A 14,108-nucleotide genomic window follows, 5' to 3' on the forward strand; every position below is an offset into this window, starting at 1 on the left:
TAATGCTCGCTCACTTCAAAAACAAAGTTGAGAAAAATCTATTGCTTATTGAGGAAAAAGAGAAGTTCTTCACTTTTACCCCAGGGAACTGTTCTCCTATCTGCAGGCATTCTGCATTAATTTGAGTTAATAAGGCTCAAGAAGTGAAAGTTGTTACAAGCAGGCTCTTTTAAGAAAGTAACAAACAGGCAGCTGTTGTTTGCTTCTGTAATGTTACACAGTAGCTGATTACAGGTTATTGTATCTACAATGTGCTAAGCTAACGATTTTGTTCCTCTAGCTATCCTGAGTTAACAACTTGATTGGGTAGCCTACCTAGCTATCAGGTTTAACAAAAGCTTGGCTTTTCTACGTCATTCAGGATAGTAAAATACTAAAGCTTATTTATGTTTTAGAATAAATCCTGGTAGGATACCCTGAGTTAAGTTAAATTTTATAGTGTAGTTAGCAAAGGTTATTTCCTTTCAATTTAATGTGACTTTTTTTTTTCCTGTGTGGTGGCATTTAAGCTTTTGTGTTGTATTTTTATACCATGATTTTATTCTTGGTGATGCTCTTGTGCTTTTGGTATCCAGCTAGAAGTGAGGTGCTATCTGAGCAGGGAGGAGACCGTCTGACAGTAACCAGTTTGAGCAGCAGTAGTTTTTGGCAGAAATAGTCTATATAGATATGTAGATGGGGACAATTGCTTTTTCTATTAAGTTTTTACTAGACTTAAATATATCCTAGTCACTATTTCATTTTATACTGAAATTAGTCCAAAATGGTAGGACTGGAAATCTTTGCAGCAAATTAAAGTGCAAAAAAAAGGAAAAGAAGCACTGTAATTTGATCATGGGCATTAGGAGGCTCTGATCTGCCAAACTGAAAGCTAAAGGCGTGAATGAAAAAGCTTTGCCAAACCAGGGTTATGCATGTTTATCAGTTTAGTTATAAAGTAACTAAATTAGTCACTTGGTGGTCACTGCCTGGTCTGTGGACCCCCAACAGCTATGTCTGAACGCAGAGCCAAAAGCATCTATTATACTACCCAACGAAAGCGGCTGAGCCAAGAGGGGCATCCAGACATTCCTCGTAGCTGTTCAGCTGCTGGACCATCTGGAGGGGAAATAAAAGGCCTGGGCGAGGGGCTCTGGCATTGTGCTCGTTTATTATTTGGTTTTCCCTGGCCAGGCTTTGTCCCCTTTTCACTCCCTCGGGCCCAGAACAGACGTCCCCTTTGGCCGGGGTACCATTCTTACAAGCTCCTTTCTATATCTTGGATGCTGGAAAGTTCATAAGTTCACGTATCCACTTCATGCTCGCCTTATGTTGGGGACTTCATTATTCCAGCTGCACCTCCACTATCTCTTTTCTCGTCCCAGTTGGCACTGTGATTTCATCATCCAGGGTTGCCGAGGGCAGCGCAATAACACAGATCTGTAATGGACATCCCTGTCACGGACTGCACATTTTGGCAGCCTTGTTTTCAGTTATTTGGAAGGAAAAGTCTCCCAATAGTTCTCATTATGAGTGGTTACTGGGTGGTAACTGTTTTGATTAATGTCTCTGTGCACCTGCCTCGTTAGAACTCCAAAATATTGCTCACACACTGGCCCTTTTATTCCCGAGGATTGGTAAAGGCTTCTGACAGTTGGATGGGGAAGGTAGATAGTGAAGAGAGGCCCTGGTTTGTGGCAGGCTTTATAAAACGGGGATTGTTCTTTGCCATTTGAAGGAAGATTTATCATTCCAAACCCAACTTTATCTCTGAGTAAGATTCCTGTCACCGATGGTTGTCAGCAAGGCTTTGACTCTGGAAAGCATTGAATTGCACAGATTAGACATAATTAAGTGTTTGGGGGAATATTTAATAACTGACAATTCCTGGACTGTTCCCAGTGTTGAAGATATGGGGCTTTTCATTATCATTTTTATATAAAAATTTATTTCTTCCCTAAATCCCACAGCTGCTTTAGTAAAAAGAGATTGCTTGTTCTATGTTTCCCTAGTGCCTTGTGGCTAATAATTATTCAATATATGGATGAAGAGAGGTAGGCTGAAAGGAACCCCACCACTCCCCATTCCAGTTTGTAGGAGTTTGTGGCTATCAAGTGTTCCATGGTGGTTTCCAGTACGTGGTACAAGTGATTAACACATAATGGTGGAGACAAGTGATATGCCAGTGATGTCATTTCATCGGTCCCATTCCTGTGTTCTGTGTATATGTATAGCACTGAAAGACAGTGCAGGTTAGAGTCAGACCAGGGTTCAAGTCTCGCCTCCACCTTCCTATCAGCTGTATCCTTAGACAAGTTGCTTGATTTTTCCAAGCCCCAATTTCCACATCTTAAATGGGAATATGATATCTACTTTAAAGAATTAGGAGGATTAAATGAGATCATATATGTACTCAGTGTAGGCCACACTTACAGCAAATGCTCAGAAGTTAACATGTATATTCTCCCGAACTTTTCATATTTCGTTCTTTCTGCTTTCCTGTGGCATTACATTTCTCAGTAATCTGCCCTTAAAGATTGAGGAAACATTGAACATTAGCTGATGCTATTACCATTTAGTAATGTAATATTTTAATGTACGTACTACGTCCCCTGTCTGTTTTTGCGCCTGCGTTCTGGCATTCCACAGCTCCTGTTCTGTGTCTTTCAAGGCAGATGTATGGCTGATTGGCTTGTGTAAGTTACCTCTCCTCAGTTTTTACTCCTCCTTTGTAAGTCACAGGTATTTTCTTGGTAGTTTTCTCAATTCCCTTCTTGTACCAGCTTTCTCTGGGATTGGCTACTCTCACTTGCTTACTACATTTAACCCTCCCAGATGGTTATTATTCTTTTGATTCTATAAACCAGGGGACTAGGGAGAGTGTTTTGGTACAGATTGGCCTCCAAAGTCACATCTCATAGCAAGCAAACAAAAAAAAGAAAAGAAAAGAAAAAGAAAAACGAAAAAAATGCAGCTGAAGTTTGTGATTTCATTGGCTCACTTACTAACTCCTTGAACCAAACCTCAGACAGCTCTGCGTGGTGCAGTTTGGCAGTGGGTGCTGTCTTTCTACTTCTGCATGGTTATGTGTAGGACTGAAAATGCCTTTGAAAAGTGGTTGCATGGGGGAGGTAGAAGTGTGTTTTCTGAAGAAATAGGCATTTCAAAGTCTTCATATGCTCATTTCTACAGCTCTCTTTCAGGTTAAGTTTCCACTCAAGAAATCTCCAAACACTCAGTCAGTCCATGATGTTGACTATGTCCTGGTGTGAAGAACACACTCTACTATGCATTTGGGGGTAGTTATAAAAGAAATAGAGGTTGTGGACCTCACCCTTAAAGAAATTTCTGGCAAGTAGGGAGAAAAAATTCTTGCACATGAAATTCCTGATGAACATTTGGGAAATAATATCGATCAGTAGAAATGCATTCTGTGCCAGAAAAGTTCTGACAGTGTGTCACCATATGTAACATCTTTTGGATATTTCCTTCTGAATGATCATTTGTTCTGCAGCCCTCTGCTTTTCCCTTTCAGTCAAAAGAATGCTTTCCTAATTGGGGTGTCTTGGGAAAGAGGGAGACAGAATAGAGATAAAAGAAAGCTGCTGTAAAATGAAAGAGGGTTGAGTTAGTGAAAATCCAATGGCCTCCCAAAGAGCAGGTTATGTTAGCTTATCAATTCAAAACCATGGATAAGATCGGTATTTCTCAGTACACTGTTAGTTTTAGGGCTTCCTTTCATTGGTTTAGATGGACAAATTCCCTCCGCCCCCTTAAAAATAATTTTACAACGGGGAAGTGTTAGAATTCTTTCAGTTTTGAGTTGTTTTTTTTTAATATGCAAAATCAAGCAAAAGCAGAATAGTCTGGCTTCTATGAAGTTGGTCAGACTCCAGCCCAGGGGACTGTTAAACTCGGAGAGTGAGTCAGAGCTATGGCAACCCTGCAAATCCCAGGGCACCTTGGGGATTCTCCACAGATCTTAGGTGACAATTAACAGGCAGACTTTAGGTGAATCTCATTAGCCAAGCCTTGGTCTTCTCTAAATTCCTGACTTTTGTGGCTTTGCTTATCACCTTGGTGTTTCTTTCCTGAGGCTTTGATGTTTATATAGCATTCTCAACTTATTTTGATAACATTTGCCTTAGTGATTAGTTAACCCAACAGACCAACTCTGGGAAGGTAGCCAGAACCAGCAGCACCTTGGTAATAGAAAAACTGATAATTAAGAGAAGAGATCCTCTGAGACTAGGGGTCTGGACCACCAGCTTCAGCTCTGGTGCCACTTCATGTTAATGAGGGGCCCCAGGAAAAATCAAACTGGGTGGTGGACTATTTGAATTCATCTTCTGAGCCCCCCTGGTTCTGCTGACACCGTGGCTCTTCTTTAGCTTGTCATGTTTTAGACAGTTGTCTATGGAAAGCAAGCTACACAACCTAGAGCAGCGCTGGTTTGTTGTGAAAGGCTCTCTTCTTTCCCGTTCTGGCCGTGTTCAACATTGTAAGTCGTATGTTTCCCATGTTGTAATGGTCTGCTCCATGCGACATCGCAGAGTTTTCTGATCCAGGGCTGGGTTTAGCAAAAGGTACTGCTTTCACACTTAGAATGGTGGTTGCTAGGGCCTGGGGGAGGGAGAAGTGGGGAGCTGCTGTGCAGTGGGTATAGAGTTTGTCATGCAAGATGAAAAAATTCCAGAGATCTGCGGTACAACAATGCACATATAGTGAATGCTACTATACCATACAGTTAAAATTTTGTTAATAGAATGGATTTCACGTTATGAGGTTTTTATTACAGTAAAAAAAATTATATTGGCAAGATAAATACATTGGTTGTTTTAAAGGTGCTGCGTTTTATAGTCAAGGGCTGGTTCTGAGAGCCATGCCTCAGATGGCTGAGGTCACCATCTCAAGGGCATATGTCGTGTTTGGCTTCCATTGCTTCATGGTGAAGGTTCTTCCAATGTGCAGGTTTCAGGCTGTCATTGGAAGACCCAACCCATTAAAAATGAATTACTGTACAAGCAAAACACCAGATTCATTCTTAAAGTATGATGTACCTAGTATTTTATGATGTATATTTTTAGCAATAAAATAATTCTGCGAGTTATTGATGACTCCACGTTTTTATGGATCCCATGGAAATTGGAAAAACAGAAGAGTCTGGGTGGTCAGAGAGATAGAAGACAGAATAACCAGGTGAACAGAGTGAGACGGCTTAGATGGTAGAGTTCCCTGAGAATCTTTATGATTTATATGGTCTGCGGCTCCTTCAAACCTCACTGAAAGGTTGGAGGAGTGTTTTCCCCTTTCTCTAGGCAACTAAGCATTACCTAAACCTCCCTGGGACTAAAGCGAGCCTCAGGGAGTACTCTTCCTGTCACACCTGTAATTGCACCAATGAAGTTAATTGAGTTGCTTTTTGAGGAACATGTGGAAAAGACATTCAGTCTCATGTAAACAGGGAGGTGGTTTTGTATCAGACTGTCCATTTCCTCTTGCTGCAACCCTCTGGTCGAACAACAAAGGTGGGCATCTAGGCTGCTGGATGAGAAACTAAGCAGCTCCTCCAAGCTGACATATTGCAGCATCTGGGCAGGTAGTCTGGAGCTCACAGACTGGCATGGAAACTCTCACCCTGCAGGTTATTGCTGCTAACAGTTAGTACATTTGAAAGGACAGGATGTCCGAAGTGGTCTTTCACCATCTGTAAGTCCTGCTCCAGAGAGCTGATAGAAGGAGAACCGCTGGCTCTCAGTCTTGAGTCTGATAGACTGGTTGGGTGCCTTTCTGCCTAGAGACTCCCTTCTGGTAACATTACCCCGCGGTGACCGGACCTCATGGGCGTGCCCCATGTGGATGCATGGGGCAGCTCCACTGGCCAGCGCTGGGCCTGGAGAGACCTGTGGTCTTGCTGAGGGGTGTGCATAGTATTACCTCTCCCGCTGGCCCTTAGCAAGATCTTGATTGAGCTGCATGAGGGGGCCAAGGCATACAGAGCATTCCCAAGGCACTGGCATGGGTGGGGGTGGCGGTAGTGTGCGAAGCGGTGGCGGCAGTAGGACTCCAGGGGCTGCCACAGCTTCTCCTTGTTTCTGTCTCACACAGGTGAGCGCTGTGGGCTATGGGATGGATGAGGTGGAGCAGGACCAGCATGAGGCCCGACTCAAGGAGCTGTTTGACAGTTTTGACACGACGGGCACTGGGTCCCTGGGACAGGAAGAACTCACCGACCTTTGTCACATGTTGAGCTTGGAGGAAGTGGCCCCAGTGCTGCAAGAGACTCTGCTTCAGGACAATCTCTTGGGCAGGGTAAGTAAGGTCTGGGGAAGAGCACCGGCAGTGGGAAGTGGGGGCGGTTTCTGTCGGGGCGCTGGGGGTGGGGCAAACCACACATATTGTAACTTGTTTCTAACATCCTGGCTGTCTGTGCCCTTGGCTCTTAATGTGATACACAGACAAGATGTAATGGGTGTGACATAGCAGTGCTGTTCGCTCAGGTGGAGAGGGCCTGCTGTAATTTGTGCACTGAGCATCTTAGATAAAGAGAGAACAATAGGTAACAAGAGGATGTTTTCCAACTTTTTTCTTTGTGGATCATTTTATGGATGCCGCTTTTATCATTGAGACAGCAGGGGGGAGACAGATTTCCATTGAAGAGAAGGGAAATGCAGTAAGAAAACTGCCATTCACAGGAAAAGTAGATTGCTGTTGTGACTTTTACTTCCAATAAAGCTATTTCTTCTTCTGTGGGTTGTTTCTCAGGCGAAGTATTAATTAAACCCTTCACCCAGGAAATGAGGCTGGAGGGTAAGTAAATACAGTGTAGGTTCATTTAAAACCCAGCACGACTTGCTTCCAGCAGGGAGATGTGTGTGTGCTGATGTTAACTTCTGCATTTGACAACAAATAGTCGTGTTCTCACCATAGATCAAGTCACAGAGATGAGTAAGAAGTGAGAAGGGAGGGATCCTGTCCCCACCCTCTTGCTGATAGTGGGGAAGATGTTTGGTCCGTTACGACTTGATATTGCCTTCAAGTCTCATAATTATAATTAAGAGCATCGTTTGTATGGCTGTGGGTTGAGTCTTGCTGTTGATTTTTGAATGGCTGAGAGATAAAAATGGGCAACACTTTTTGAGTTCTGTTGCTGTCATTGCTGACACTTTGTAAACACTGGTTTCTGTCATGTGGTGTAAATTGAGGAAGTAGTCATGAAGCTCAACTTTATTCCAGTGGTTGAAATTCCTTTTCCTCATTTCATTTTCACTGTCTCTTAGCTGACAAGTTGAGTAAGTGGCCTTAGGTGCAGTATGTACGATGTGTCAGCTCTCGGTGACATGAGACAGACAGGAGTAGCGATCATCCTGCAATGAATGCACAAAGGATGATATTTTCAAGGGCGTGGCACTACGAATGTGGTGGTTAACAGGGCTCACACTTAAAGAAAAAATGAGTTTGCAAAAGTGGGATCATTCTTGGTCACTTTGGGGGCATTAGCTGCTTGTGAATACATGTGGTCCCTACAATATGTTAAAAATCTTGCTTTGAGGGGCGGCCAGATGGCTCAATTGGTGAGAGCGCGAGCTCTGAGCAACAGGGTTGCTGGTTCGATTCCCACATGGGCCACTGAGCTGCGCCCTCCACAACTAGGTTGAAGGACAACAACTTGGAGCTGATGGGCCCTGGAGAAACACACTGTTCCCCAATATTTCCCAATTAAAAAAAAAAATCTTGCTTTGAAAGCAGTAGGAATGGGAGATTTGAGGATTAAACAAGTAATGCACTCAAGTGGTTTTTAGTTCTGCCTCTATCTCAGATTCTTTGGGAAACCAAGAGTAGTGTTTCGCCCTGTGGTCCTTGGAGAGCTCAGGCCTTTTGGCGTCTAAGGAATCGTCTGAAAGAGTGGATCTCTTTTAATGCTTATTAAAACCTGAGAAATCAAAATACAACTTAAGGTTTTGTTGAGCGATCGTGTTAAGGTCAGTGTAAGTATGGGACCCTCTGCTCTAGGTGGACAGCGCCTTGGCAGCAGGTTAGCAGTTTGCTCCCTGGCTGTTGCACATTGTTGCCCTCATTTGGCAAACTGGAATGAGGAGCAGCTATCGATTGATTTGTTAACGACTTGACACTACCAGCCTGCTTTTCACGTTTGCTATTTGCCTGTGAATAATGAATAGCTAAATGGTCTATAGCGTGATATTTACTTAGTGTGCACAGGACGAAAGTTAAATAGATGTATGCACGTCGCTTTCATGTGGGAGGTCCCTGGCGATTATCTTGAGAGCAAGGTCGACATGAATTAATACGCTACTGTTAAATTGGAATTTTTTTATGAAACTGAATTATTCTCCTCAGGTGATCCCATAATCTGGGCCATCTGCTGTTAAGGTACTCTACGTGGCCTATAATTTTGAATTACAAGGGGGAAAAGTTCCTTAAAATTCATAGAAGCGATCCAAGTGCTAGCACCTTCTTGATATATTGAGTAGGGTCATAAGTTGTAAAATTATAAGTTGTTTTTAATGGCAGTCATCTTTCTTCTCTTTAGATAGTGTTTATAAAAAGCTTGTAAGGGTTAGCAGTTTGGTTTAGTAAAACAAAGAAATAGCATCACGACAAATCTAAATATATTCATCTATTCTTTAATTTAACAAATATGTATTATGTGTGTTTGTCCTGCATGTCAGGCATTCTGCTAGTCTTATGGTATGGGTGCAACTTATTTATGTTTATTGTAAAGTTTTCCATTGAATTGGCTTTTAGGTACATTAGTATCCATCAACTTCTTGAATGCTTATGGTTTTAATTTTATCTTTTAAATCTTAATGAGTATAGTTTTTAAGTAAAATAAAACTTCCAAGTTTACCATTGGAATTAAGCTGAATTAATCATTTTTCCTTGAAAAACAAGTAAGAAGACAAAAAGCATTGTACTTCTCAACTAAGAACATGAATAGTCTGTATATTTTTTATTTTAAAATTCATCTTTAATAGCTTCTTGTTCTTTTTTCTTGAGGCCTAATGTTTCTTTTGACAGCTGTTAAGGAAAGTAACTTAAGTTGACTTGCCATTTTCATGCATTTTCATAATAGGCCATTTACCCTCAAATTACGTTTAAATTCATCTGTCCAATCTTGAAGCCACATTCCCCTGAGCATGGGATTACTGTGTAAGTGTTTGAAATGCCTAAAGATTGTGGATCACTGATTTGAAAGAAAGAGAGCATTGCCGATAGGTGTTTCCAACTAGTTTATCAAAAGAGCTCCATCCATTTCTTTGTCACAGTTAAGCATCTGCCAGGTGGTGAGACCCCAAGACAAGGGACTTTTCAAGATACTGAAGAACTTATAGTCTGGTCACGTAATGTACCTGGCAGGTAAATAGTACTGGGAGCTAATACTACAGACATTTAAGAAAGGGAACCATGTTAGCTCTTCATTAAACCAAGTTTTCATCCAAGCAATGGATATATCTATTGTAAGTGCTGCCTGTTTTTTTGTGTCTTTTAAATGAAGTTTCCATATGCCTCTCTATCCCTTTTATTAGAAATCAGGACATAAATATGATAATTTACCTTGGTTTTATGGAAGCCTTTGGTGATATCCAGCTTGAAAATGCATTTTCCTTTTTTTTAATGGAATATACCAGCTTTGAGACAAAACATCGCCCTGAGTTTCTGATGAGTTCCCTTGCTATACTCTTTAATATGAATCTGGAGGCTGAAGGGCCCCATGTCCTTGTCACTCTTTAGCATCAGAACAAGCTACCTGGTAGTAGAACTCACCATTGGCTTCCAAAGAGTGCTGTGGGTATGTGGACTTTGGTCATCAAAGGCATTTTGAAATTTTTTAGTATGAACATTTGATAGCTGTACAAATACATAATTTAGTTCACCTTTCCCACCTTTCATTTTAAAGTGCTTGAGGTTATTTTGTAAATGTCAAGATTAATTTTATATGGAGGATTTGCTTGTTTGTTGTTTCTAATTCATTAAAAGCTTTTAAAGATTTCTTTCTCTTATACGCACTTTAACCATTTGAAAAGCCAATCAGAAATACAGAAACACTTTCTGACAGTGATTATTTGATCTTGTTCTCTGTGTACAAGATTGTGCTTGATCATCAAATAGTGCCTATTTATAACTACCCCATGTCCATGCTCCTGTTTCATACTATTGATCCAAGGCTTTTTGTATGCATTGGAGGGAATGGTGGAAACATTTCTCATTGCATCTCTTAAATGTCTGAACCTTCACTGTACCTTACTGTCTAACCACTGTAGAGTAACCTAAAATGATAAAGGATGTTTTCCGATTCCTGTGTTGCTCTTGTGACTCGGGGTATCTCTCCATCACTTCCTTCCTTTTCAACATTCTCATCTGGGGTTGAATTGAACTCTTAAGGGTCTCTGGTTCCCATTTATAGACAAACAGACATTCTGAGTAAGAGGCTACGAGACTTGTTTCTATTCTGTATTAACACTTCCTTGTCAAATTCAATGCAGAATTATTTTTGGTTTTGCATCCTGTGAACCTTGAGTCTCTCAGAGGTGTTTAGTTTGACAGAAAGCAAGGGCTGAGGGAAGAGCTGTTGGGAAGGCCTTTTACTTTCAACAAGAGTTGGGAAGAAGCACTAAATGATTGTTCTTTTCTACCTACTTTATTTCAGTAATGATCATCTCTTTCACCAGAGAAAGTATGCTCAGGAATGCTCATTAGATTCCCACAATATTTCACTGATACTTTTATGAGTAGCTTTTTGTCCGGACAAGGGGACTTAAAATTTTCAGTGTCCATCACAGATTTTAGATTTAACTGTTCATCTGTATGACAGAGAAACATGGAATCCAGAACTTCGAAAAGTGTAGTGACTTGTCCAAGGTCAGGCAACTCATTTGACGCAGCACTAGAATGAAAACCTAGATTTCTCAGTCCCTGAATGTGAATGCATGCCTCCATAGCCTCCTCAGACGCCACATATGCAAAGATGAATCTCATTGTGTCTCCTCCCTTCAACCCACCCCTACCTCCACATCGAGACAGTGTACTATTGGAGCACAGTCTTTGAAGTCAGACCTGGATGTACGTACTGACTCTTGCCACTTTTTAGCCATATGGGCATTTTATCTTAAATATTCTGAGCCTTAGTTTCTTCATCGGTATAATGGGAAAAATAATACCCTCCTTGTAAGATTGTGATGAGGGTTGACTTAGATTGTGTATATCAAAGACATCATAGAACCAGTACAGTTAACTGCTGTGTTCTTTACCTCCCTCCATCTCTTACATACCTAGAGCGGGGCTTTGGTACACAATGACTTCCCACTAAAAATTTTCTGAGAAATCTCATTAGAGAATGGATTTGCTAGAAACTCTTATGTGGTGGTGGTTTGCATCTATTTCTGTCCATAGGCAGGGCTCCTTGGATCAGTCTTGAATACAACTTCATACAGTTGCTTTAGGTATTTAAAATCTGCCTTTGAAAATGGACTTTGCTTGTCTACATTGTCTGCTGTTAACGACTAGTAAGCTACAATAACCTGAATGCTTTATTTAGAATACAGTGTTTCATAATTATAGAATACAGTGTCTTTCATTATGACATAGTTATGATCCAAGTCATTTATCTTTGCATAATGCCATAAACATTATTTTCCTCTACACTGACCTTGTGATGAGTCCATATTTCTATACCCATTTCAACTAACCCAATGTTTTGAGTGTTCCCTCATTGATTTCTCTTTGTATTACTAGATACAAACCTCCTAAGAGTGATGACAGTCACGTGGGCCTTTGTCTTGTTTAACAAGCTCACTTTGTTGAACGCTGGCTTGAGCTTTCTCATCTTGTGTCTGTTTGAAGTGCTGCCTGCACACATATGGAAACTATATTCATTTGATCTCCAAGACTGCACGAGATGATTTTATGCAATGCTAGGTTCCTTATTCTACTTCCTGTTGCAGGTTTTTTTGTGGTTTAAAATAGTGTTTGTTTCTTGTGTGTGCTTAAATTCTTTTTTCAGAAAGGAAAATTGCGTCTATAAAAAAAACATTCATATGAAATTTGGAGAGCAGAAGTGGTGAGGTAAATTTCTATTACGCGGTGGTAACACATGACAAAAAATATCAGACTTGACTAGTCTTCCTGTTAATTTAGTTTAAATGTCATGTGTGTTTTCAGTCAGTCATGTAATTCCCCCCATTGCTGTAAACTGCCCTTTGAGGCATACAAGATATAGGAATGCCTTATAAAATGAATGGCAGCAATTATTATTCAAATGAGGAGATACCAGCCAGGGTACACACAGCTGGGAAGCTTGTTACCTGGTGAGATTTAATTGCATTGTGTATTTGTGAAGACGTCTAAATTATAACATAGTACAATAGTAAAACTCCCTTGGAGGGGAAAAAATCGTGCTTAAAAATTCCAGTTATTGAACTTCGTGAGCCCACGGATGCTCATTTCTTCACAATAGAGGGCATTTATTAACATTTTGGTTCTGCCTTGTGCCCTCAGGGGCTTTTCTGCCACATCAGTATTCATGAGCATTGATGAAAAATAGCAGTCACCTGCCTCTGTTAGAGCACTCTCTTCTTGAAGCATGTGGAATTTACTGTTGTTTAAAGTGGAGGGTCCACTGTCTCTATGTCCTTGCAAGAAGGAAAATAAAGATCAACTTAAGACTTAAAGTTGCTCCAATATTTTTCTCAATTGAGATAGCGTTGGTTAATAACATTATGTAAGCTTCAGTTGTACAGCATTGTAATTCAACTGTGTGTATACACTATAGCATGCTCACCACCAAGAGTCCAGTTTCCATCTGTTTACCACATAATTGACCCCTTTTCTCATTCTGCTGTTTCCCCACTGCTCCAGGTGTTTTGATCAGCTTGCCAGCTTTTTGGGGTTTTAGATTTTTTTTGTCGGGGGAAGGAGGGGTTACTTAGATAGACAATGTTGGATTATAAAGAACCTCTGAGTTAATAATCATGTTTAGTCCTTTTAGACTCTTCTAAAATGTGGCTGATTTAATACCTTATACGTCCATTTTGGAAATCTTTAAGCTCTGCTTGTGAATATCTTGGAGAAGTCAAATGTCATCAAATGTCCCTCTTTTCCTGCCTGCTGGCCCAGTAAGATATGCTTATTTTTCAGAGGCCCCAACCAGCTTGTTTCTGTCTCAGAATACTTAACCAGATTCTACCTAGTGATTGCTAATAAAAATTCCTCTTTCATTCCCCATTCTACCCTCCCACATTCTAGAATCTAGAATATAGCTGATAAACTTCTTGAGAGCAGAGGTTATGTGTCTTCTTGATGTTATATTCCCTGAAGTCCCAGTGGACTGCTTTATGCCTAGTGGCTTTGTGTAAAGTTGAGGATTTGACTTGGAGCAGCAGAGAGATTTCCCTGAAAGGTTAGAGCAGGAGTGGAGCAGCCTGGGGCAGGCAGAATTACTAGACTTTAATGCATCCAGTTAGAAGGCCTGGGTTCTCCAAGTAACCCCATCACTTCAAGATGTGTGGCCGTGGGCCGAGTACAGGTCTTCTCTGAGCCTCTCTCATCAGATCTAAGGATGGATGCCTGTCCTTAGAGCAGCTCACACGGATGTTGTGAGAACCAAATGTCCAGGAAAGAATGAACCTACACTAACACCCCCATTCATCTCGTATTATCCAGGACCCACGTTAATAAAATTTTCTAATAACTGGATCTCTTACCCTAATTAGTGGGAACCTTTTTTAAAAAACTGGTTAACCATTGGGAATTTAAAATTTTTTATTAACGTTTTGCCCTACCAAAGAGTATGTCAAACATTACAAGGTTGTTCTTAATTATTTAAATCTTCTTGTCTATCACTTATCCTTCTAGAAGAGTGATACCCTCAGGATTTATTTAGTAGCACATAGATCCTTGCCCCAGCACTAAATAACCCTGGACTTTTAGGTTTTTGAGAGCATGTGCGTTTTTTATGTAGTTTATATAGTTTAAAAAAAAATAGTTTGTTAAAATGTAAAATATATTTTATTATGTTTGTTTGAGGGAGGATAGTCAGTGTCTTCCCTCAATCTCAATATGTCGATAGTTACTTCTTACACTTACCTTAGATCACCCCTGCCTTTTTTTGG

General features: G+C 40.7%; 1 protein-coding gene across 12 annotated transcripts in view; it reads left to right on the top strand.

Moving 5' to 3' along the window:
• The window catches only part of NIN (ninein), a 93,179-nt gene that overhangs the window by 3,608 nt on the left and 75,463 nt on the right, over window positions 1-14,108 (top strand). For all 12 annotated transcript variants that reach the window (XM_033108100.1, XM_033108102.1, XM_033108104.1 and 9 more), the window contains one exon: window positions 6,088-6,291. In XM_033108100.1, the coding sequence (XP_032963991.1) occupies window positions 6,109-6,291 (183 nt within the window). In that variant the 5' untranslated portion in view covers window positions 6,088-6,108. The remainder of the gene's footprint in view (window positions 1-6,087; window positions 6,292-14,108) is intronic.

The sequence above is a fragment of the Rhinolophus ferrumequinum genome, chromosome 6 (genome assembly GCF_004115265.2).
Source record: "Rhinolophus ferrumequinum isolate MPI-CBG mRhiFer1 chromosome 6, mRhiFer1_v1.p, whole genome shotgun sequence".
NCBI lineage: Eukaryota > Metazoa > Chordata > Mammalia > Chiroptera > Rhinolophidae > Rhinolophus > Rhinolophus ferrumequinum.